General features: G+C 43.9%; 1 protein-coding gene across 4 annotated transcripts in view; it reads left to right on the top strand.

The window, feature by feature from the left end:
• The window catches only part of MTG1 (mitochondrial ribosome associated GTPase 1), a 195,853-nt gene that overhangs the window by 92,791 nt on the left and 80,477 nt on the right, over positions 1–22,585 (top strand). For all 4 annotated transcript variants that reach the window (XM_086921847.1, XM_086921848.1, XM_086921849.1 and 1 more), the window contains exon 5: positions 3,523–3,603. In XM_086921847.1, coding sequence (XP_086777973.1) covers positions 3,523–3,603 — 81 coding nt within the window. The remainder of the gene's footprint in view (positions 1–3,522; positions 3,604–22,585) is intronic.

The raw sequence follows: 22,585 nt of genomic DNA, 5'->3' as shown, positions 1-22,585 counted from the left end.
CACGGACGCCGCCCGCCGAATCCGGGCGAAGTGCTTCAAGATGGCCGGACAAGGCAACAGAGGGGGGACAAGCCTCCTGCACGGTCTACCCCCATCCGAGGCGAGCCGCGCCCTGCCACAGGGCCCCCAGGCCGCCAGACCGGGCCCAGTCAGTCGCCACCGGCACAACCGCACAACGGCCTCTTCAGCCGACCCCTCTCCTCCACCGGGGGCCGGCGCCGACACCCCACTCCGGCCGACTGTCACAGGCGAGTCCCCGGCCTGCACGCCGCGGAGGCCCCGGAACAAGCAAGGGCACAACTCCAGATCCGCGGCACACAGGAGCCCCTGGGACAGACGGTAAGCGCGAGCAGTGTTTCACCTTCCCATTTCTTGCCGAGTGTGTCTCCTCGGGGCAGGATGAAGTTCAGGATATGCGTTTAGGCAGGAAGGTTGACGGAGCCGAGCTACAGTGCGGCCATCACGGTCGCGAGCTTGGCTCCTCCCCTCCGCCTTGGGTTTTTTGAGTAAGGTCTTGATCTCGGCGTGCTTCTAGCTTTTGGGGAAGGTAGCAGTCTCGAAGGAGATGTTGATGGCTTTGTGGAGATGGGGTGCGATGGTGGAGCTGGCTTTGTTGAAGATGTTGTGTGGGCATGGGTCTGATGGAGAGCCGGAGTGGATGCTGTTCATGATTTTGATGGTGTCATTGTTTATGTTGGTCCAGGTGAGCAGGGGATTGGCGAGGGTGGTGGCTGTGAGGTTGGCGGTCTCAATGATTGTCGGGGTGGTCAGGGTGTTGAAGCTGTCAATGTCTGGAAGAAGGTGGCGAGGGCGTCGCACAGGTCTTGAGAAGGTGGGATGTTGTTGGTGTTGGAGCTGGGGTTAGAGAGCTCCTTCACGATGCTGAAGAGCTCTTTGCTGTTGTGTGCATTGTTGTCTAGAGGTCCTTTTGACAGATCTGATGAGGTGATGGCATCTGCGGATGGCGTTCCTGTGAGCTGCGTAGCTGTCTGGTGTATGTTCGCGTTGCCATTTCTTCTGACCTTCGGAAGATTGTATTATTGCTTGCAAATGTCGTTATTGCTTTGTGATTGTAGAGTTAGAAATAAAACACATTATCTTGTTATAAAAGCAAGTATTTGGATTGAAATTGATTTATTGACTGCACTGTGTTCACTTTGAGTTATGAGTCGTGTTCACACGAGGGAGCCTTTGACTGTTCATCTACAGCAACCACAGAGAGTGAATTGTAGAAGAGGTGTTTGGCCCAGTTGCTCAGGATCCCTAGTGAAACATCAGGAGTAAAATTCCTAAACCACCACGCTTAGGCCCAGTAGCCCCTGAGTGCCCTGTGGCCCTCTGAATGGGGTTCTGACTGTGGGTTAGTTGCCTTAAGGTATAACTAAAAATATTAATAGGTGCAATTGGAATTAAAACAGGCTGCAGTGATCTCCAGTATGTCATGTTTAAGGTTGTTGTGAGTGTAATTCTGAAGTACAAGTTCTACAGTCTTAAGGAAGATTCCAAGAATGCATGTTTCATTTTTCTTGTCCATATGCTTTACTGAGAATACGATTGTAAGGTGTAGTTTGTATTGGGGTCCGTTTTAAATATATATATATATATATATATAATTTTAGTAATGGTAGGTGCCTGACTTCCAAATTGGCTTCAAGAATATGCATATATGTCGCAGAGATTTGGCCTTATTCTCAATAATGCGCACCACATAACTGGAAGATATCTGATCCCATGTGGACACTCGTGTTGGGTAAATGACTTTGACATTGAATAGCACAGCACATCATGCAGTGCATCTCTCTGCATGATGTGTCAGAGGGAGCAGCTGGGTTAGGCTGACAGCATGAGGTGATTCCCAGATTGCAGTCAGATGTTTATGACGGAATCACTCATTTTAGTACTGCACTGTGCTATGTTGGGCCGGTGAGTTAATGTGTCAGTTCAGTTCTGCCTCCTGTCATCTACTTGTCACTGCACTGAGCAGCTGCTGCAGCTTTCTGAGTTTCTCTCTCCATAGGTAGTGGTGTCAGCAATTGTAGCCATTTCAGAGATGTGTGTTGCTGGTGGGTAACTTTGAGACAAGTGGGTGGTAGAGGTGAGGTCTCCAGGTGGTCTGGTCAACAGGGGTTTACTTTTTTTCTGTGTTTGTTTAGACACATTTGTAGTTCTTTCTTATGCTTTATGCCCCAAGGGAGAGTAGGCCTTGTTGGGTAACAAGGAAGCTGAGGGCCAGTGTACCATTGCACCCCTTCCCTCCTTTATCAGATTTGATGTTAACTGAGGTGTCTGGGAAGATGATAACACCGAGTATTTGGATTACCCCAGCTGCTTAGCAGGTTAATGCAACAATGAGAAATAAAAAACCAAGCAGGAGTGGACCTCTGGCCATCTTGTTAAATGGCTAGCCATGCATCACCACCCTCCTACTCTTACCATAGCACATGCCAATCTGTGGACACTAGAAAGACATACAGTTTTCATTGGGACATGTACATCAGACTTCTAGTTCAAGATGTGGGCAACTTATTTTTGCGAAAACAGATGACTGACTTATTTCTTATTAAAAAAAGTGTAGATTATTCCAGTCCACAAATATGTTGATATTAGTTCTATTGCCTGTCGATAATGCCCTGGCTTGAAACTTGAAAGCTTACTTCTAGTACAAAATACAGACCAACAGGGCGCATTGTACGCAGGTGACATGCAGTATGTACACATTGGAGCGTAATACATGTGCAATTTCTGTAGTTACGATGTGTGCCGCAGCTATGTTGTATTTACAGCATTGGTATCATTTCTCTCAATCGATTATTGCATTGTCTATTATGATTTATATGCTTTACGTTAATTACGATGAATTTTGCATGTTCCAAGATGTCTGCCACTCTGATGACAGAGAAGATGTACTGTTGTCCTTCTCCTATCTTCATTACTTTGCTGCCGGTAACTTTACTAGTCGAACTTCACTGCACTTTTCAGTTACGTACGTGATCAAGGCTTCTCTGCAAGCTGAAACATGTTGTATCTGAATAAACACCCTTGGAACTAATGAAGACTGGCGTTTTTGTTTACTGAGAGCGCACGTATTTGGAACTTTTCGTGCAAAATAAAGATATATCCTTCGAAATTATAATGTTTATAGGTGGGTTGGGATGAAAGGGAAATTATTTTCTTGTCTCATTGGTTTCTGGCACTTGGACACCTGTGCTGTGAGAAAGGCACTGTTTACATTCTCACCTCTGTCCGAGGGGAAGTGTACTGGTTAGAGCAAGAGCTCTGCATGTGCTTTTACCTCCACCCTGATGTTGCAAGAGGGTCAGTGGTTCTACCAGCACTACCACCTAGTCAATGTGCTAATCCTGATAGTAGAGGGAGGTGGATAATTTGGGAGCAGATTTTGTTTGTACTGGAAACCAAGTCACAGTTTGATTACCTCTGCAGGATTTGGCAGCGCTTGAGTGAGAATATGTTTGGGTATGTTATTCTGAAACGCATATATTTATCTTTGAATTGGCATTTCAGAGAATAATGAATGAGCTGGAGCATCAAGGCATCAAAAAAGTGATTTTCACGAATTGTGTCAAAGATGAAAACATTGACAAGGTGAGTGAACGTGAAGCCCTGTTATAAGATTTTCTCACTGTTGAATGTTCTTTTTGTGTTCGAGTGCATATCCCCTAGGCACTGTTTAGGGCCCTGTGACTCTTATTTGGGAAGAGATTCCTTTTGAGGCTTGGTTCTTAGAGACCTGTTACGTTTTTTCTAACCTGGAAACCTACCTAGTGCTCTCTACTTCTACTTTCTCCCCTCCCCTCAGCCATCCTGTGACCTACTCCTCCCACATGTCTTGCTACACTCCCACCTTGATCCTTGCAACATTTTGCCACCTCCCTTGTTGTATTGCCTTGTAATTTTTTCGTAAACTCTCCGAATAGGCTCTATACATGGTGAACTCCTCTCCCCGTGCCATATGACCCTGAGACTGTACACTGAGGCCTTGAATCTCATCCATGTGAATCTGACTTCCTCATAACTAACCTTCGGTTAACTTCTCTTAGGGCCAGGCAACACTTTTCTCAGGAAGATGAAACTTCCCCAACCTTCATTGAGATACACTTCACCCTCCCTTATGATTTAATAACATCTTATGCGTTTCCCTTGAGGGTTACAATGGTTCTTTCCTGGTCCACTTGAAACTCATATTGGCCCACATGACTCTTCTTTAGGTTTTTATAATTCTTCGGTGATGTTGCAAGGCTCGCTCTAGCATATACAAGGGTCTCCAGCGGGTCTTAGACTGTAAACATTTTGTCTCTTTATTGGCTCTATGATTCTTCCTTGTGGACCACACACTTAGTCCTGTGGTTCTGTTTTTGTGTTCTGCGAATCCTGTTTTACCTTGGATTCCTTTCTATGTTATGCAACTTTTCTTTATGACTCCTTTTTTTTATAGTTTAGAAAGCTTTATTAAAATAGATGAAAATGATATGGTACAAAATTCTAGTAAGTATCGTGGAGTACAGTCTAATGAATAACATGGAATATGAACATTAGTAAGAGTTAAATATAATCTATGAGTAGCACAGTAAGAGTTAACATTTTTTGGTTTAGAATTAGAAATAGTAGAAAAAGGGGGACAGAAAGAAGAGAGAGAAAGAAAAGGAGGAAAAGAGAAAAAGGGTACAAGATAACAGCTAATATATCATATGAGCTGCAAAAAATGTTCCAATAACAATCATAACATAATTTCTATATGAAAAATACAATTTTGAACAGCATACAGGCAAAAAAGAAATGAATAAACACTGCATTCACTGTGGTTGAAAAAGACATCCTTGGCTTGAAGTGCTGCAGAAGAAATATAATTAGTGAGGGGAGACCAAAAGGCCTCTTTATGTATAAGCTGTTGAGAAATGGTCACATACGCTCTATCAAGCCTATGATGGTAACAAAACAAATTCCACCAAGCGGGGAAGGAAACTTTGGATGCGTCCTTCCAGCTAGAGGTAATAACCTGAAAAGCAATAGCAATGGATAGATCTATAAATGAGTCAAGCCTACGAGCACCAAACCACTGCATAGAATTACTACCCACAACTATATATTGAATGTCAAAAGGAAAATTTGTGGAGGAAATAGAAGCAATAGACTTGCATACTTTTGTCCAAAAAGTGAAAATATTGGGACAAAGAAAAAAAGAATGAATATATGTGCCAGGAGTATTCTTACAGGTCCAGCATTTAGGAGATAGGTCAGAGCTAAATTTAGAAACAGCTAATGGGGTTAGAAAGAGTCTCTGGTAGAAATAATAAAGTGTCTGGGTGGTGTTAGTATTGCAAGAAGTATGGTGTATTCGAGCCCAAATGGAGTTCTGTGTGTGTATAGAAAAAGTGTACTGAAGGTCCTTTTCCCATAAGAGTTCAACCGTGCTTTTAGAACGATTGGGTATAGAAAAAAAAAGATATTTGTAGATATGAGATGCACGTAGAAAAGGGGAAGAAGGTAGCGGAAGGATAGAAGGGTCAGGTGAAGAGGGAGAGGTTTCAGAGAGAAGAGAAAGCCGGTGAGATAAAATCTATCTCAAAGGTTCAAACTTAGAGAGTGACTTGACGGATAAATTATATTTAGATTGGATTTCCTGAGGAGATCAAATCTGCTTATTATGAATGAAATGTTTTTTTTTTTTTATGACCTTTATTAGAAGCAAGTAAGAAATACACAGCTTCCACGCCTACAACCTGTAAGAGCAGGCCGGCAGCATCAACATGAATGAAATGTTTTACAAGAATAACCAGTGTAAGAATCCAGTCTTTTTTCCAAAAGATAGTGCGGTTTGAAATTTTAATGGATTTATTGTGCCAGATAGAGGAATCCAGAAATAGCTGAAGTGGTGAACGCGATTTACTAAAAATTGGAGAGAGAGTAGAGATAAGATACGGAATAGTAGGAGATTTGAAAGAAAGAGGAGGGTGAGCAGAAATGGCTAATGAGGGAAAGGGTAATGGATAACAGATTTTTCCAATTTATACCATTCTGACGGGAGGGTCATCAGAGGAAGAAAGATAGGGCAAAACCTGCTGTATAAGAAAGGAGGAATGATACTGATGAAATTTAGGAAGATTAACCCCACCATTATCCTTAGGAGCAGATAAAGCAGAAAGAGATATGCGAGCTTTCCTGTTATTCCAAAGAAATTTACAAAGGATACTGTTAAGATTCTTAAAGAATTTTAAAGTGAGTCGTACTGGTAACATAAAAAGATAGAAATTAATTACTGGAAGCATCATCATCTTAGATGTATCTGACCTGCCCCACTAAGACCGGAATAATGGGGACCACTTCCTTACCTTACCAGAGATTTTTGATAAGACATCATCCAAGTTCAGATGAACCGTCTTAGCAACTAAAGAAGAATATTTAATCCCTAGACAAGTTATGTGATTAGTATTCCATTAAAAATCTATTCCTTCAAACGTACTTTTAAGGCAATGTTTATTTAACGGGAGAATTTCAGACTTAGAAAAATTTAACTTATATGCAGACAATGCAGCATATGAAGACAAAAGGTTGGTAAAAGCAGGTAAAGAGATAGCAGGATCAGACATATATAACAGAATATCATCAGCATAGGCCGTGAACTTGACTTCGATGGATTTATTAGGAAAACCCCAAAAAGCAGGAGAGCTTCTAAGGGAGTGAAGAAAAGATTCCAGGGACAAGATCAAAAGCAAAGGAGACAAAGAACAACCTTAACGGGTGCCTCGTTGAAGAGTAAAATAAGGAGATTGGAAGCCATTAACAAAGACCGAAGTAGTAGGAGAGGAGTACAGCAAACAAATCGGAGATAAAATAACAGTGCCAAAACCATGCATCATAAAAAGCCATTGAATGCGGTCAAAAGGTTTCTCCGCATCTAGGGTGATAGCGGCAATGGGGTAGAGCTTTTGGCGGCAAGGTGTATAATGTTCAAAAAAAGTTCTATAATTGTCAGCGATCGTTCCACCTTTAACAAATCCTGTTTGCTCATAACCGATCAGATCTGGAATAACGTTATTAATATGAAGAACAAGGACTTTAGCAAAAGTCTTACAATCTAAATTGATTAAAGAAATAGGGCGATAGCTAGCACAAGAAGAGGGATCCTTGCCCTTCTTAGGAATTAGACAGATCATAGCTTCCAGAAAAGAACCACTAGCTTCTTTGTGAGACGTAAAATGCTGGAATAAAGATAAAAGATGAGGAAGTAAAAACTGAGAGAAACAAGAATAAAATTCAGCAGTAAAACTGTCTGGGCCAGGAAACTTATCTTTTGGTAATTGAGCTTGGGCGGATTTAATTTCAGAAACAGAAAGTTCCTTTTCTAATATGGAGCAGTCAGGAAGTGAAGAGGGACGTGCAGGAAGTATTTAAAAAAAACTAATATAGTGCTTCCTCAGAAGGAGAAGATTCTGGAGTATACAGAGTCTTATAAAAATCAGTAAAACACTTTAATATTTCATCATCCTTGAAATGATCGACACCTCCATTATCAGTGATCTTGACTACCTTAGCACGTTGGCATTTCACTTTTAAATGATTTTGAGTTGACTTTGAGTAGAGAATCAGAAGCTTCTTCAGTAGATTTCTTATTAAAAGACAACTTAGCCTGAATGAACTCTTTTAAGGTATCCCAATTATTAGAAGTAAAATATGTGGGTTTGAGGCGTTTAATAGATGCTAGCAGAGAAGCGGAGTCCTTCCTACATTGTTTCCTTTTAGCCGCAACGTAACCAATGATGAATCCTCTGGCTGTTGCTTGAAGGCATCCCATATTGTGGGAAAGGGAATATCCGGAGTAGCATTCCTAAGGAAGAAATCTGGCAAGAACTCTATAAAGCGTTCCAGAAACTTATGATCCTTGAATAGATAATTGTTGAAGCACCACCTGTAGGGTTTGGAAGGTTCAGAGGGGAGGTCCAAATAAATCAAAACTGGGGCATGATCGGAAATAAGAATAGAACCAATATCAGAATGTATTAGATTAGAAAGGAGATGGGGACTCAAAAAGATATAATCTATTCTAGAAGAAGATTTGTGAGTGGGAGAATAGAAAGTGTACTCTAACGTATCCGGATGGGATATTCTCCATGCATCAACAATACCCCTCGAATGAATTGTAGACCTGAAGGTTTTTTGCATTGTGTTGGGAATGTACCTAGTGTTAGATTTCCTGTCTGTGAAGGGGTCCATGGCCTGATTGCAATCACCTCCCACTAGTAAGTTAGAATCTGGACAGGAATGAAGAGTGTGTGACATATTTTTCTAAAATTGTACATCAACACCGGTGGGGCCGTATATATTAAGAAGGGAGAGAGGGGAACTATTTATGTTAAGATGTAAAAGGAGCCACCTTCCATCACCATCTCTCTCCTCATTCTCCACAACAGGAGAAAGGGATTTGTGAAATAAAGTAATCACTCCATTTTTCCTGTCTTTGGACGGGGAACAAAAAGTATGACCCACCCATTGTCTTTTAAGAGAAATAATCTCATCTTCGTTCAAGTGGGTCTCCTGAAGCATTGCTATTTTACATTGCAGCCTAGACAAGTGAGTTAGGACCCTCTGTTTCTTAAGCAGGTTACGTAGCCTTTTAACATTCCATGAAACAATGCAAACATTATCAGTCATAATAGCTAGAGAGAAACACCATTAAGCAACAATGTATGCAAATGGTAACATTTTAGCAACATCTCAGACAAACTATAACTTTTGGAAAACATTGAGAAAAAAGAATAATAGAGCAATAACAAAATGGAAAATACCAAGAGATGGAAAAAGATAAAAATGTTACGCTGAAAAGAAAAAGGGAAGAAATGAGGACAGTATGGATAAGTGAATAATAAAAGATATAAATAAAAAAATAAACTAGTAAAAGGAAGTAAAAAGAGAAAAGATAGAAAAGGTAGAAGAGGTAAGTGATAGACAAAGACAAGTTAACAAGTAGCCCGAAGACTTCAGTCAAGAGAGACAGGATAAATAACCAGAATAAAAAGAATAGCATGAGGAAGCAGATAGCCGCAAAGGGAAGAAAGATGGCCAATCCAGCCAGGACATCCGAGAACAACCGGAACCGAATAATAGAGAAATAAATGTGAAAACAAGGAGCCAATATGAGACAAAACAATGAACAAGACAAACTACAGATCAGACCTGAATCGGTAAACGTGAAGCAGGCAATCAAAACAACCAGAATATGTGAAGAAATACTTAACACTTACCATACGTGAGGATAACTGTAAACATTAGGATTAAAGTGGAAAGGCATGGAAGAGGGAAGCATCGGGGGAATGGGTCTGAACATGAGGAGAGAACATCTGTGGAGAGAGACAGAGAAAAACAGTAACCAGTTATGACCAGCCATAGTAACAAACAAAATACCATAGTCTAGAAAAAACAACTACAACAATCCGAGACCAACAACATTGGAAGAAATTCAACATCTTAAAACAGATATGATAAAAGGGATGAACTCAGAGAACATAAGTCAAAGTATAAACAACAAATTGATGAGGTCCCTCCAAAGTCCATCTCATCCCCTTTATGACGATAAATACATTGTCTTAGATCTTTAGGACGATCAAAAGAGTAGGACCTCTCTTTATAAGTAACTTTAAAGTAGCAAGGGTGTACCAAACTGAATCTGGCATTCATGGAGCGAAGCGCCGGGTGGAGAGAAAGATATTCCTTGCGACAAGTTGCAGTAGCACGAGCAATATCTTGAGAAAAAAAGACTTTGTGACGACACCATAACCTCTGTTTTCTTTGTCTAGCCGCTGAGCGGATCATTAACAGTTCATTATATTCCAGAAATAAAACGATTATCCCTCTGGGACGGTTAGTTGATATTGAAGAAGAAGAACCTCAATTTTTAGGGCCAATGCGATGAGCACGCTGCAGATTGAGATTCACACCTTCTTTGAGACCAACAATTTTGGGAATATGTGTCTTTAGAAGGTGATCATGTCGGAAACTTCCTCCCCCTCAGGAATGCCATAAATGCGAAGATTATTGCGCCTGTTGAGATTTTCTAAATCCTCTGTTTGCGACTTGAGAAGAGCAATCTCTTTAGTCATGGCAACAACCTGGGGGATCAGATCTTGAGTGTTGCTAATTCTCTGTTCCATCTCTGACACTCTTGAATCTAAATTGGACCATTTATCATCCATCCTCTGAAGGGTAGCGTTGGTTTCAATTACAAAAGGTTTAATCAGCTTTATCTCCTCCATAAGATCTTACAGTGTGATAGAAAGTGGAGACTTGGTAGGCGAACTAGGTTCCATCTTATGACGTTTGGGAGGGGCAGCAGGGTTGGAGTCCTTGCAAAGAGAAAACATACTTGGTGGAGTATTTTTCTGACCAAAACAATAAGATGAATCCATATGGCAGGAAGTAAAAATGTAAAAGTGTCCGGAAGATGAGCAAAAAATATAAGCAGAATAAGACACCTGTAAGAGGCAGCTAAAGGCAATAGTAAAGACAGCTCCTCTGGATATCGCCTCACACAGTTGAAGCACGATGTTAGAATCTACTTACGCCCAAACGAAAACCAGATTCAGTGTCTGTAACCAGTTGTGTTTGTGACAACCATACAGTTAAAGGTGCCCATTAACTGTTATGCCAGGCTCGTAAAGTATTTCAACTTAGCTTAATCCATCTTAATTCATGTACCAGGAAGGTAGCCAAACATTGGAGCATTTGTGCTCATTGGAGGGCAATGTGCATACTATTCCAGTAATTAGAACCAACACTGCGTAAAGAAAAAAAAAACACAGGTGAAGCAAAAACAGTCTCAAATAACATTCCAAGTGTAACGTGTCATATCGCTGGGAGCCGGCGAAGTAAAAAAATAGTATTAAGGGCCATTTCTCAGAGTCTATATAAAGGCAAGTAACTGTAATGTTGCCTAATCTGTAAAGCTTTTGCACATAAAATGATGTTACTTCCTGATAAAATAACAATATGAGAGTCAACAGGGAAGCTCATTTGAAATTCCAGCCAGCAATAAAAGAAAGAAAGAAAAAAAAAGAGAAATCCCAAAAATAAAGGTGTCCATCAAAAACACAGAGCTACAAATGTAGAACTGCAGTGGCGACTTATAACATTTTGCCGCAAGCAGCCCGAGAAGCCTGTGGATAAAGGTAGCGTCCCGCTGAGGACAAAATGGCGGGCGCCACAGTGAGCACTTGAGGAAAGGCGGTGTGGGGGAAAACAGGCAGAAAACAAGACCAAAAAGAAAAAAAATCTGCTACCTGTGCCCCCGCGTCCGCTCTGCAAACGCCTCAATCCATGCCACTGGAAATGTCGAAAAAACTGATCCAGCAATACAAAAGGTCCCGCTTGCAATGCGGAGCCTCAGCCGGACACAGCCATCTTACGGCAGCTCAAGCCACCCCCCCAACCCCCTTATGACTCCTCGACTGTTCTAAACGTTCTCTTCCTCTCCTTCCTCTCCTTTGAGGTGCGCTGTGACTAGGATACTTTACCAGTATTTATAGTGCTTTTTTTTACTTTACCATGAACACACAATTCGGATTTGTTGTTCTCTGTAACTACTAATGAAAGCCTTGTGACTTTCCTCAAGGCCCTATAAGTACATGAGGCCCTACGACTGTCTATTGAACTATCTTTCTACACCTGGGTGCATGGTGTTACAGTATAAGCTTGAAACTCTGCATGTCTGAAAACTTGAACACTTCAATTACCTATGGGTCTCGAGTTCCTATATGTATGGAATTATGAAGCTTGGGAATCTTGTCCCTAGCCGTGTACCCATTCACCATTTGGGAGTTGTGGGCTCAGAGAATCTGCATCTTAAGGGTCCTGAAATCTGATTCCCTGTACACATTAGGATGTGCTATCAGGCCTTTCACTCTGTGCAGTCCTGAGCTACAAGTCCTTGGACATTTGTGTTCTGAGTGTCTGTTTCCTCATCTTGTGAATACTCCTGAGGCATCAGTCGGTATCCAGAAATGTATTAGCAGTAACTCTGAGCACCTGCAGCTCTGCTCCAATACATTCCAATTTGCAATTGACATGTGGAGCTTCACAGAAGTGCCATCCATCCATGCGGATGTAATTTCCTTTGTTTCCGTGTCCTCGGATGTGGCTCTAGAGATTCTCCCAGGTCTTTTGGCGAGAGTTTTACTGCCAAATTATCCAGTGTGCAAGGGAAATCTCACATCCTAAAATGACAACCTACCATGCAGAAAGTGTCTTAACAAATGTCTGTGACTGAACAACATGAAGTCTGATTGTGGTGCCTCGTGTTGGACCTGGACTCCAAGCCCTGTGGTGACTGTGCCCAGATAACCCCAAAAACCAGTTTGTGACTGCGAAGCCAAACTCTACGTCACCCAGCACAAGAAGACTCTGTGCCATGATCGGTCGAAATCTAAAGGAAGATCCTGTTTCTGCTCCCGAAGTTATTCCTGCAGCAAGACCTCTTCGGGGTCAAAGTTGTCGTGCAAATTGAAGAACAAAAAAAAATCCTAGCATGAAATCGCTCTCTTCTGCCAATTGTGAATTCCCGAGTGGCCACTAAGATGTTAGCGTGCCTCTCAGTCTCTTTCCTGATTTCCATCGGACCCAGTTTCATCCCTGGCCCGACACATCCTGACTTCCCGGGTTCGAGGCTATGCTGCGGCTCTTCTGCACTTTATTGGTTCCCTCTGGCACGCCTTTGGGCCCCAGTGAACGTTAGGGGCGTCCAGTTAGACCTCCGCTGGCAGATACGCTCTCGGCACTGTCTATGTCCCTTTGAACCACATTGGGTCCAGCACCAATTTCGTTCCCAGCTGCGGTGTTACCAAACTGGGCATACACTGTTTCCATTGATCGTGATGTTGACGCTATTGATGCCGAATAAGGTTATACAGCTTATAATACTATTCGACTCTGAACGGAATTTACCATGACCTTAACTGAGGTCACCCCATGCGCCATCGGGCATGCAAACTAATGTCTATCATTTGTTCCTTTTGCGTTGCCCTAAGTGGGAAGGGAATGCTCAGACATGGGTCCGGCGCTCACTGCACCCCTGGATTGAAGCTAGCCAGGCTGATGAGTGGTGATGCCCCAAAACCGGTCCCAGATGCTTGTTTCTGGTCCATGGAGGACCTGGCTTGGCAGTTCAGGCTGGACTGTTCCCACGAGAAACAAGTTCAAGACTGATTTGCATATGACTGGGTTCAGACGCGGGTGGCATGATGAGCAAAAGAAAGATGGATTAAACCCAGATCTTTGTGACTGGGGATGAATGTTGGCATTGTTTCAACTTTCCGTCCATCATTTGTTCCTTTTTGCTTTTCCCAAACACAATTAGGCCGCTGTGTGCCACGAGTGGGAACTGGGGTACCAAAATCGAAACCAATAAAAACAACAAAAAAATAAACATGCGGTGCAAGGCTGCAATTAAATGAAGTAGAGTGGAGTGACCCGCTCGTTAGTTATTCTCGAAATCCCAGCTGGAGCACTCTGTAATGCAGTGTACGGACTTTTCAGCATTCCTGATTGCTTGTGTTGCAGCAAGAAGGTGCAGGGATGCCACCAACATGGTGCCGACTTCTCTTTGGCTGCAGGAGGTGTAGCTACCCCCTAAGAAGATTGTCACAAACACTAACCCTAATTCTTCTGGGGTCATATGCAAATGACCCCAGGAGTGGTTTCAATTGTTCCTCAAGCACTCAGAGCTAGAGCTTTATGCTTATAACTTCAGGAGTGCAGGGATCCCTATGGGGAGTATTATGGCTGCTTTATGTGACCGGAAGTAAGTAAAAAAAGATTTGACACATACTGTCTTTAAATTAATTTGAATCCTTCTTAATATGTTGGTGATAGACAGTGCAGTGCTTATGCTTATTTAAGTAGTTTTATGATGGAATCCCGCAGGAATTTACACTGTACGCCATTATAACCCAGTCAGTACCCTGGATGCGACGTTACCACGCCTTAACTTTAGCACTCCAGTAGTTACCACAACTTGCTTTAGTGGGCGGTGGACTTTGGAATAATAATATAAATTACTATTTCAACTCCAGTCTGCGCAACAGTAGGGAAGGTTTTGGACTTAAAAATCCAACACAAATCTAACAACGCTCCCTCTACAGCAAGTCGTTGTAATGAATTATGTGCTAAAATAATGTGTGGTAATGTCTCATGCAGGGTACCAACCTCGTTGTAAATGCTAGTTGCTATAAAGACTGTGGGGTAAATGATGTGTCCCTATTTAAGTTAATGCATTTACTCTGTTGCTTAACAACTTACTCGTATTTACTCTGCGTAAACCAAGGCTCTGGCTTAGTTCTACAATGTTTATTTACCCACCCACAAATGACTGAACTTGGTTCAGTGCATCAACGTTTTAGAGTAAAGGTCCATGTTGTTGTAGCCCCACACAATCCCGTTCAACATACTTGTTGATGTGATGTCCCTTAAAAAGAGGTCAGGGACGCTCCTGACATCTTTAAGGAAGCTGTACAGGACTAGATAATCACCACCCTCACCCGGGTGGATACAAAATATACGGTGTCCTCCTCTGACCCTGTATACATTAAGTGACAACTTCCACCGGCATCCCTTGTCGTCCTTCCCACCCGCAACCATGCCAACACCCACTGCACTGGCAATGCACCATCTCCAGACAGGGAAAGTAAAAAGGTAGTCCAGTCAGGTAAATGCACCTCTGTTCTCTCTGCGACACGTTGACTCATTGCCAACTCTGTCGGGTGGTTTGCTTTCCTGGTACAGTAGGGCTCACTAGGATGAGAGGGAAGAGCTTCTTCAGCATTTCCCGAACCAGTAGTAAAAGAAGGGACGACCTTGTGGCAGAGGGCAACCTCATTTCCCACATCAGTATTCAGTGTTCCCTCGATGGTGCTGACATTGCAGGATGAGTTCAGGTTTCCTTCTTTAGCGATGCACCTGGCTGCAGGTTTCCAGCTTGAAGCCAGAGGCCCAGCAGCACCTGCTCAACCTGCCCTTCAATGGGTAGCACCCTTTTGGATCACATGTTAACCAGATGCTCGAAAACATAAAGAAGGACGCTGATACTGCAATGGCAATGGGAGCACTGCAAACACCTACCTGTGGTTTCTTTCGATGTTTTCAGTACTGTGGAGATTCCAAGACCTCCTGAGGCATCCACTTCTTTTCAAGGGCAGCAAACACAGCAGACCTCTCCCTGGGGCTATGTCTGAGGAGGTTACAGGAGCAATAGCTCTAGAGGCAAAGGCAGGGTCACCAAGAGAGCTGCTCTTGCAAAGCAGTGACTCGCTTGTGCTTCTCCCAAGCACACAACCGATGTTGGCGGACGATTACAGGGGTTTTTGCCTCAGTGGGTGGAAATCACTTCAGATCAATGGGCCCTCAATGTAAGCTGTGGTTACTGTTTGGAGCTCACAAACACACCACCAAACATTCCTCCCTGCAAACACACCCTTTGCCTAGAGCATTAGTGCCTCCTTCCACGAGAAGTGGAGGCACTTATTCATAAAAAGGGCAATAGAGCTTGTGCCACCTCCCTACCACTGCAGGGGAGTGTACTCCCTGTACTTTCTCATTCCTGAGAAGAACAGGTCTCACGTACTCGACCTGATGCCCCTTAAAAAATACATCGTCAGAGCACTTCCACATGGTAACACTCTAGGATGTCATCCTCTACTATAGCAAGGTGACTTTATGAACAGCCTCTACCTGAAGGATGCCTACTTCCACATTCGGATCCACTCTGCACTTTCACCAGTTCCGACGTTTCGTGGCAAATGGCCAGCATGATCATTTCAAATTGCTCCCCCTCTGCGTCATCACAGCTCCCATGGTGTTCCCATATTATCTTGCCATGGTAGCCCCTCATCTCAGGAGGAACACTGTCCACGTCTTCCCTTACGTAGATGACTGACTGATCAAAAGTGCAACTGAATGGCAGTGCTTGGCTCACACACAGGCCACCATAGACATCATTTACAGTCTAGGTTTTACCATTCAATCAATCAATCAATCACAGACATTTATAAAGCGCACTACCTACCCGGAGGGTCTCAAGGCGCTAGGGGGGGGGGGAGTGCCGCTACTGCTCGAATAGCCAGGTCTTGAGCTTCTTCCTGAAGGAGAGGTGGTCTTGGGTCAGGCGCAGGTCGGTCGGGAGGGAGTTCCAGGTCTTGGCGGCCAGGTAGGAGAAGGATCTTCCTCCTGTTGTCGTTCTTCGGATACGGGGGACGGCGGCGAGGGCGTGGCTGGCTGATCGGAGATGTCGTTTGGGAGCGTAGAAGTTGATGCGGTTGTTGAGGTAGCTCGGGCCTTGATCGTGCAGGGCTTTGAGTGCGTGGGTGAGGAGGCGGAAGGTGATTCTTTTGTTGACGGGGAGCCAATGCAGGTCTTTCAGATGTCCGGAGATGTGGCTGTGACGTGGGATGTCGAGGATGAGTCTGGCTGAGGCGTTCTGGATCCGCTGGAGTCTCTTCTGGAGCTTGGCGGTGGTTCCGGCGTAGAGGGCGTTGCCGTAGTCCAGTCGGCTGGTGACGAGGGCCTGGGTGACCGTCTTCCTGGTCTCGGTGGGGATCCACCGGAAGATCTTCCGTAGCATGCGCAGGATGTAGAAGCATGACGAGGAGACGGCGTTGACTTGTCTGGTCATGGAGAGGGAGGAGTCCAGGATGAAGCCCAGGTTGCGTGCGTGGTCTGTTGGTTTGGGTGCGCTGCCCAAGGCGGGGGGCCACCAGGAGTCGTCCCAGGCGGAGGGCGAGGAGCCCAGGATGAGGACTTCCGTCTTGTCTGAGTTCAGTTTCAGGCGGCTGGTCGTCATCCACTCGGCTACGTCTTTCATCCCTTCGTGAAGGTTGGCTCTGGCGGCGGCGGGGTCATTGGTCAGGGAGAGGATCAGCTAGGTGTCAGATTAATACCACAAACGTTCGGCTCCAGTCTGTTCAAGACTAGCTTTTCTTGGGGTCGATACCCAACTCTCTCACTGGGAAAGCCTACCCCAGCCCTGCAAGAGTGCAAGCTTTCCATTCCCTATTCCCTCTTTCTCAGACAGATTGTCAAGAAATGGTCAGGAAAGTCAGGCAAAAACTTGGCAAGATGGCCTCTTGTATTGCCATAGTTCCTCATGCCAGATTACATGTGCACCTGTTGCAGGTGTGCTTAGTTGCACAGTGGTCACAAATAGAGGGTCACGGGGAGAATCTACTGTTGATATAGGAATGCACTCATTACTCTCTGCAGTGGTGGAACAGCAACAACCTGTTGCAAAGTCAGCTCTTTCTCAGGTGACCATCACAACAGACAATTCCTTCACCAGGTGGGGTGCACACTTAAAGGATTTGACCATTCATGGCAGATGGACTCCCCATCAAAAGAGTCTCTACAACAACTTCCATCCAGTTAGCCCTTAACCCTTTCCCTGTGGCGCGAATTCCGCTGCGGTGTGGGGATTTAATTAGGGGGGTAACCCCTTGCATGCTCAGGACAGTCCCCGGCCGTCCCACATCACGGTAGGCATGTGCGGAGTACGGCCGGGGTCGTTTGAACTCTGCCCACGAATTAATTCTTCTGCACAGGCGTAGAATTTGCACCACGCTGGGGAATCGGCAGCTTTCGGATGGCCCCCGTCCATCCTGAGCACACGCCCACCGTGACGTAGGACGGCCCCTGGCCGTCCTCAGCACACACGGGGTTAAGGCGTTCCTCTGCCACATCCAGCACAATGTAGTCATCATTCGCACAGATAACATGACCGCCATGTTTTACCTACAGAAGTAGGGCAACATTCATTCTCCATTGCTGACTGCTGCTGACTCCATCACAGTGTCTTTCTACTAGTGAAGTAGCTGTAGGTAGTGGCAACGATTTTAAAGACCTGGTCACCAGGATGCAGCAATAAGTCCACGAGTGGGAACCCCACCCTCAAGTCCCATTCCCATACTTCCATTGGTGGGGGTTCCCGGATATAGACCTCTTTGCCACCGCTGGAAATTCAAAATGCTAATTGTACCTCCAGGTACCCACACAGTCCATGGGCAATGCGCTATGAATGAACCAGTCAGGGATATTTGCCAATGCCTTTCTGCCTCTCACTTCTTTCGCTCACAGTTCGGAAGCTTCGGGAAACATTCTTCACTCTCGTACTTGTGGCCTTCACCTGGGCCAGACATCCCTGGCTCATCACCCTCCGTGACCTCTCTCTAGTGCCTCACCAGAAGTTGCCCAACAGGCCAGACTTTCTTACGCAGAACCACAGCACGCTAAGACACCTAAACCCCAAGCAACAAAATCTTGCGACTTGGCTTCTGAGGTCTTAAAACCTGGCTACCTCAACTTACCTGCAGAGTGTATGTCCATCCTGAAGGAGGCCTGTCCACCTTCAACAAGAGCCAGCTACTCAGCCAAATGGAAAGGATTTATGCACTACTGTATTCCTACGCACATCAAGACTCTCCAGACAGTGGGACAAGTGGTCCAAGTCATTGTCTGTTACCTGTTTCACTTGCAAGGAGGACCTGGCCTGTCAGTTCGGGCTAGGCTGTTCCCATAGGGACTAAGGTCGAGACTGATTTGCATTTGGCTGGGTTCAAACTGGAATGGCATGGGGTGCAACAATTAAACAATGGATTTAGGCCCAGATCTCTGTACTGGGGTGAATGTTTGACATTATTCTGCATTCTGTCCATCAGTTGTTCTTTTGGCATTCGTCACCCCGAGTGGGATGGGTTTGCCGAGACGTGAGTCCTGTGCTCTCAGTGCCCCTGGAGTCAAGCTATCCTGGCTGATGAGGGGTGAAACCCCGAAACCAGTCCACTGACTTTGAATTTGGCTTAAAACTTGTGCAGGCAACTACGGGTCTCGGTCACAGAGGGCTTAGAATTACAGCACAAAAATGTTGCCCTAAGCACAGGGAGAAAGTGTACAGCTAAAATGGCGAAACAAACGCTCCAGTATGGGGAGCTTGCCATTAAAATCGAAATAGAGGAAGAGTACAGAGGTACTAAAGATCTAGAGTATGTAGTGAAAGAAATACTTGAAAAAGTATTCAAATGTACTGCTAAGGATTTAAAATGTGTACAGCAAAACAAAGATAGAGGTTTTTTTGAAATCACGTTTTTTACAGAGCTGAAATATGAATTTTTTTTACAGGGTGTGTCTCTCATGTGTTCACATGAGAACCTCAAGGGGGTAAAAATTACTGCTATGGCAGCAGCAAAGGAGGTGCCAGTAATTGTCCATATGTACAATGCCCATGTGTCTACATGGGAGATTGAATGTTTTTTAAATAGGTTTTGCGCAAAGGTGAGGGGAGGTATATTACAGAGAAATAAGTTTGGAATCTGGAATGGCAAGAGGAAGTTTTTTGTGATACTTAAACCAAACCCTGCTGGGGGAGTGACCCACCTCCCACACACCTTTGCATTGGGCCCAAACAGAGGCTATTTAAACTACCCAACCCAACCACAATATTGTAGGAACTGTTTAAGTTTTGGCCACCTTAAAGAAGAATGCAAAAATGAGGGTTGCAAGTTCTGTGGGGACATAGGCCACAAACACACCGAATGTAATGCCCCCAAATCATGTAACCTATGTGGATCCAAAGAGCACCTTTATAGAGCATGCCCAAAGCAAAGATTCTCATATGCGGCATCTGCAGCTGCCAAACATCACCAGCCAGGGGATAGTAAACCTTATACCGCAGTACTGGCACCATTAATCTTTAAGACAGTTAGTGATGGAGGCACCGGGGAAACACCCAACACAAAAAAACAAGTAATACAGGTTGAACCTACCCCTACCCCACAGGCAGAACAGTAACAAACCAAGGAAAGTACACAGGTAGTAGAGGAAACTCAAATGACAGAAATAGTGGAAAGTGAAAAGAAAGTTAAAGGGATGTCAGACATAGACTCACAAGTGGAAGACAGGGAAATAGATCCAGATTGTACTATTATCCCTACAGATATATATAACATCATCAAAGAAGCCAAGGACAGGGCACAGGAAAAAAGGGAAAGAGAAGAACAGACCTCCTCAGAAGAGGAAACAAAAACCACCGAGGGCCAAATGCAGATGGTTAAAAAAAGAAATAAAATCAAAATTAAAAAACAAACGGCGGACCCAAGTGGTCCGGCCGCAGCAGAACAGAAAGAAACTAGGAAGATAACTCTACCAAAAGAGAACTGCTCAGGGTCCAGGTATAGTGTACTAGGGGACCTCTCAGACTCAGAAGACCTAGGATATAGCTTATTCTCACAAGAGGTAGGAGTAACCCCCCACAAAGACCTTTTTCTACTGTCCCCATACTTAGGCGGTGCAGAAGAAATTGGCGGGCAAGAGACGCAAAATAGTGAAAGCAATCAGCAAATATGTGACAGCATCTGGTCGCCATTGAGCTTTGAAAATGTTCAGGTTTAACATGTATTGTATACCGTGCAAAGTAATCACCATTGCAAATATAATGTTTAACATCATATCATGGAATGCCCGAGGAATGGGCTCACAAGTGAAAAGAGCGTCAGTGTTTGAGCTCTGCAAAGTACAAAAAGGGGACATTATATGTTTACAGGAATGTGCAATTCCCCACTCCACGGACTACAGTCACAAATATCCAAATATTGGGAAGAAGGCCCCTCCAAATGGTCTGGGGGTGGAAACAAGAATGCTGGAATAGGCATTCTCATAAAAAACAAAGAAATGTCAATCCTTGATACTAAAATTATACAGACGGGCAGGGCTATGATGGTCTCCATACAATACAAAAACACCACCTTTAAGGTCTGTAATATTTATGCACCAACCGACAAGAATGAAAGAATGTCCCTGTTTGAAATGCTCCCACTTTTTATTGCAGGTGCAACCCCAATGGTGTTAACAGGGGATTTCAACTGCATCATAAACCCCACAGACAGATGTGGCAAGAAAAATTGTTACAAAATTTATAAGTCTGCAAAATGTCTCAAAAACATGTGTAAAGATTTGCAACTGTCAGATACAGGGGCAAAATCAGGGTCAAAACAAAGGTTCACATGGGAAGCAGAAAGTGGCAAAGTCAAATCAAGAATTGATTTCATTTTCACCTCCAAAAATATAAAAGCAAGGAATTATGAATCAAACGAGAGTGGTATGTCAGACCACAAAATCTTGAAAGCAACCGTTGAAATCTCAAACATGTGTCAAATGGGGAGGGGTGTGTGGAAAATGAACACCTTGTTATTATAAGAGGAAAATATATGTAAAAATTACAGTGATATGTACAACAACTTAAAAACCAGAAAGGAAAGTTTCCCATCCTTAGCAGAATGGTGGGAAGAGGTAAACAAACAAACAAAACTTTTTTTTAGAAAACAGAGCATGATCAAAAGCAAGGAAAAGTTTCAAAAATTTGATGAAATACAACAAAGAATGATCACGCTAGAAAACCTGGAAAGGGGTGGAATGGAAGTAGGGGAGGAAAGAGAAAAAACAAAAACAGAACTGTAAGAATGGCTGAAACAACGAGGGAAAGAACACATTTTTAACTCCAGGGTCAAGATCTTTGAGGAAGATGAAAAGTGCTCAAGGTTCTTTTTCAAAAAGGCACAGCAAGTCTAAAAGGTAATGAATGAACTGAAAGACACAAATGGACAAACACAAAAGGGCACAGAGAAAGTAGGGAAAATAACAACAGCCTTTTTTTCCCAATTGTACAAAAAAGAGCCATCAGATGTAAGTGCATGTGAAGAATTTCTAGGGTCTTGGCAGAGCTCTTTATCCCAAGAGGAACAACATTTTCTAACCACCCCCATTTCAGGAGAAGAATTCTTCCAAATCATTCAGGAAGCCCCAAAAGGATCTGCCCCTGGGCAAGACGGCCTTCCATGGGAGTTTTACAAAGCTTTCTGGGAGCTTATTGCAAAGGATTTTTGGAGTCTGTTGAAAGAATGCTTGGAAAAAATGTTTTACCCCCCTCCTTTCCACAGGGCATCATCATACTGCTGGAGAAAAAGGGGGACAAGCTGGACATCAACAATTGGAGGCCAATCACCCTCTTGAATGTGGACAGTAAGATCCTAAGTAAAGTCCTGGCAGGAAGATGCAGAAAGGTGCTGGCCTCCATCGTGCACCCAGACCAAACATGTGCGGTCCCAGGAAGGAAAATCTGGGACAGCTTGACCATCATTAGAGACACCTTGTGGTTAGCGAAAGACATGGGGAATCCACTAGCTATCTTGGCCCTTGATTTCCAGAAAGCCTTTGACTCCCTAAGTCATGAATACCTTTTCAAAGTGCTCAGGAAAATGGGATTCCCAAAAGGTTTCATCAAAACTATTGGCTTAATATACACTGGATGTGAAAGCCAGGTCCTTATAAATGGTACACTATCTGAGGGGTTCCACATTGAATCAGGGGTCAGACAGGGATGCCCCTTATCACCGGCACTCTTTGTATGTGCAATTGAACCTCTCCTATATGCCATCAGGAAGGACAAGTGCATAACTGGCCCTCTGGTACCGGGCAGCCAAGGCAAACAGGTCAAATGTGTAGCATACATGGAAAATGTCACCATTGCTTGCACTGTCGCTAGATC

This window comes from Lissotriton vulgaris, chromosome 5 (genome assembly GCF_964263255.1).
Source record: "Lissotriton vulgaris chromosome 5, aLisVul1.2, whole genome shotgun sequence".
Lineage (NCBI taxonomy): Eukaryota > Metazoa > Chordata > Amphibia > Caudata > Salamandridae > Lissotriton > Lissotriton vulgaris.
This window is presented reverse-complemented; position numbering and strand designations above follow the sequence as displayed.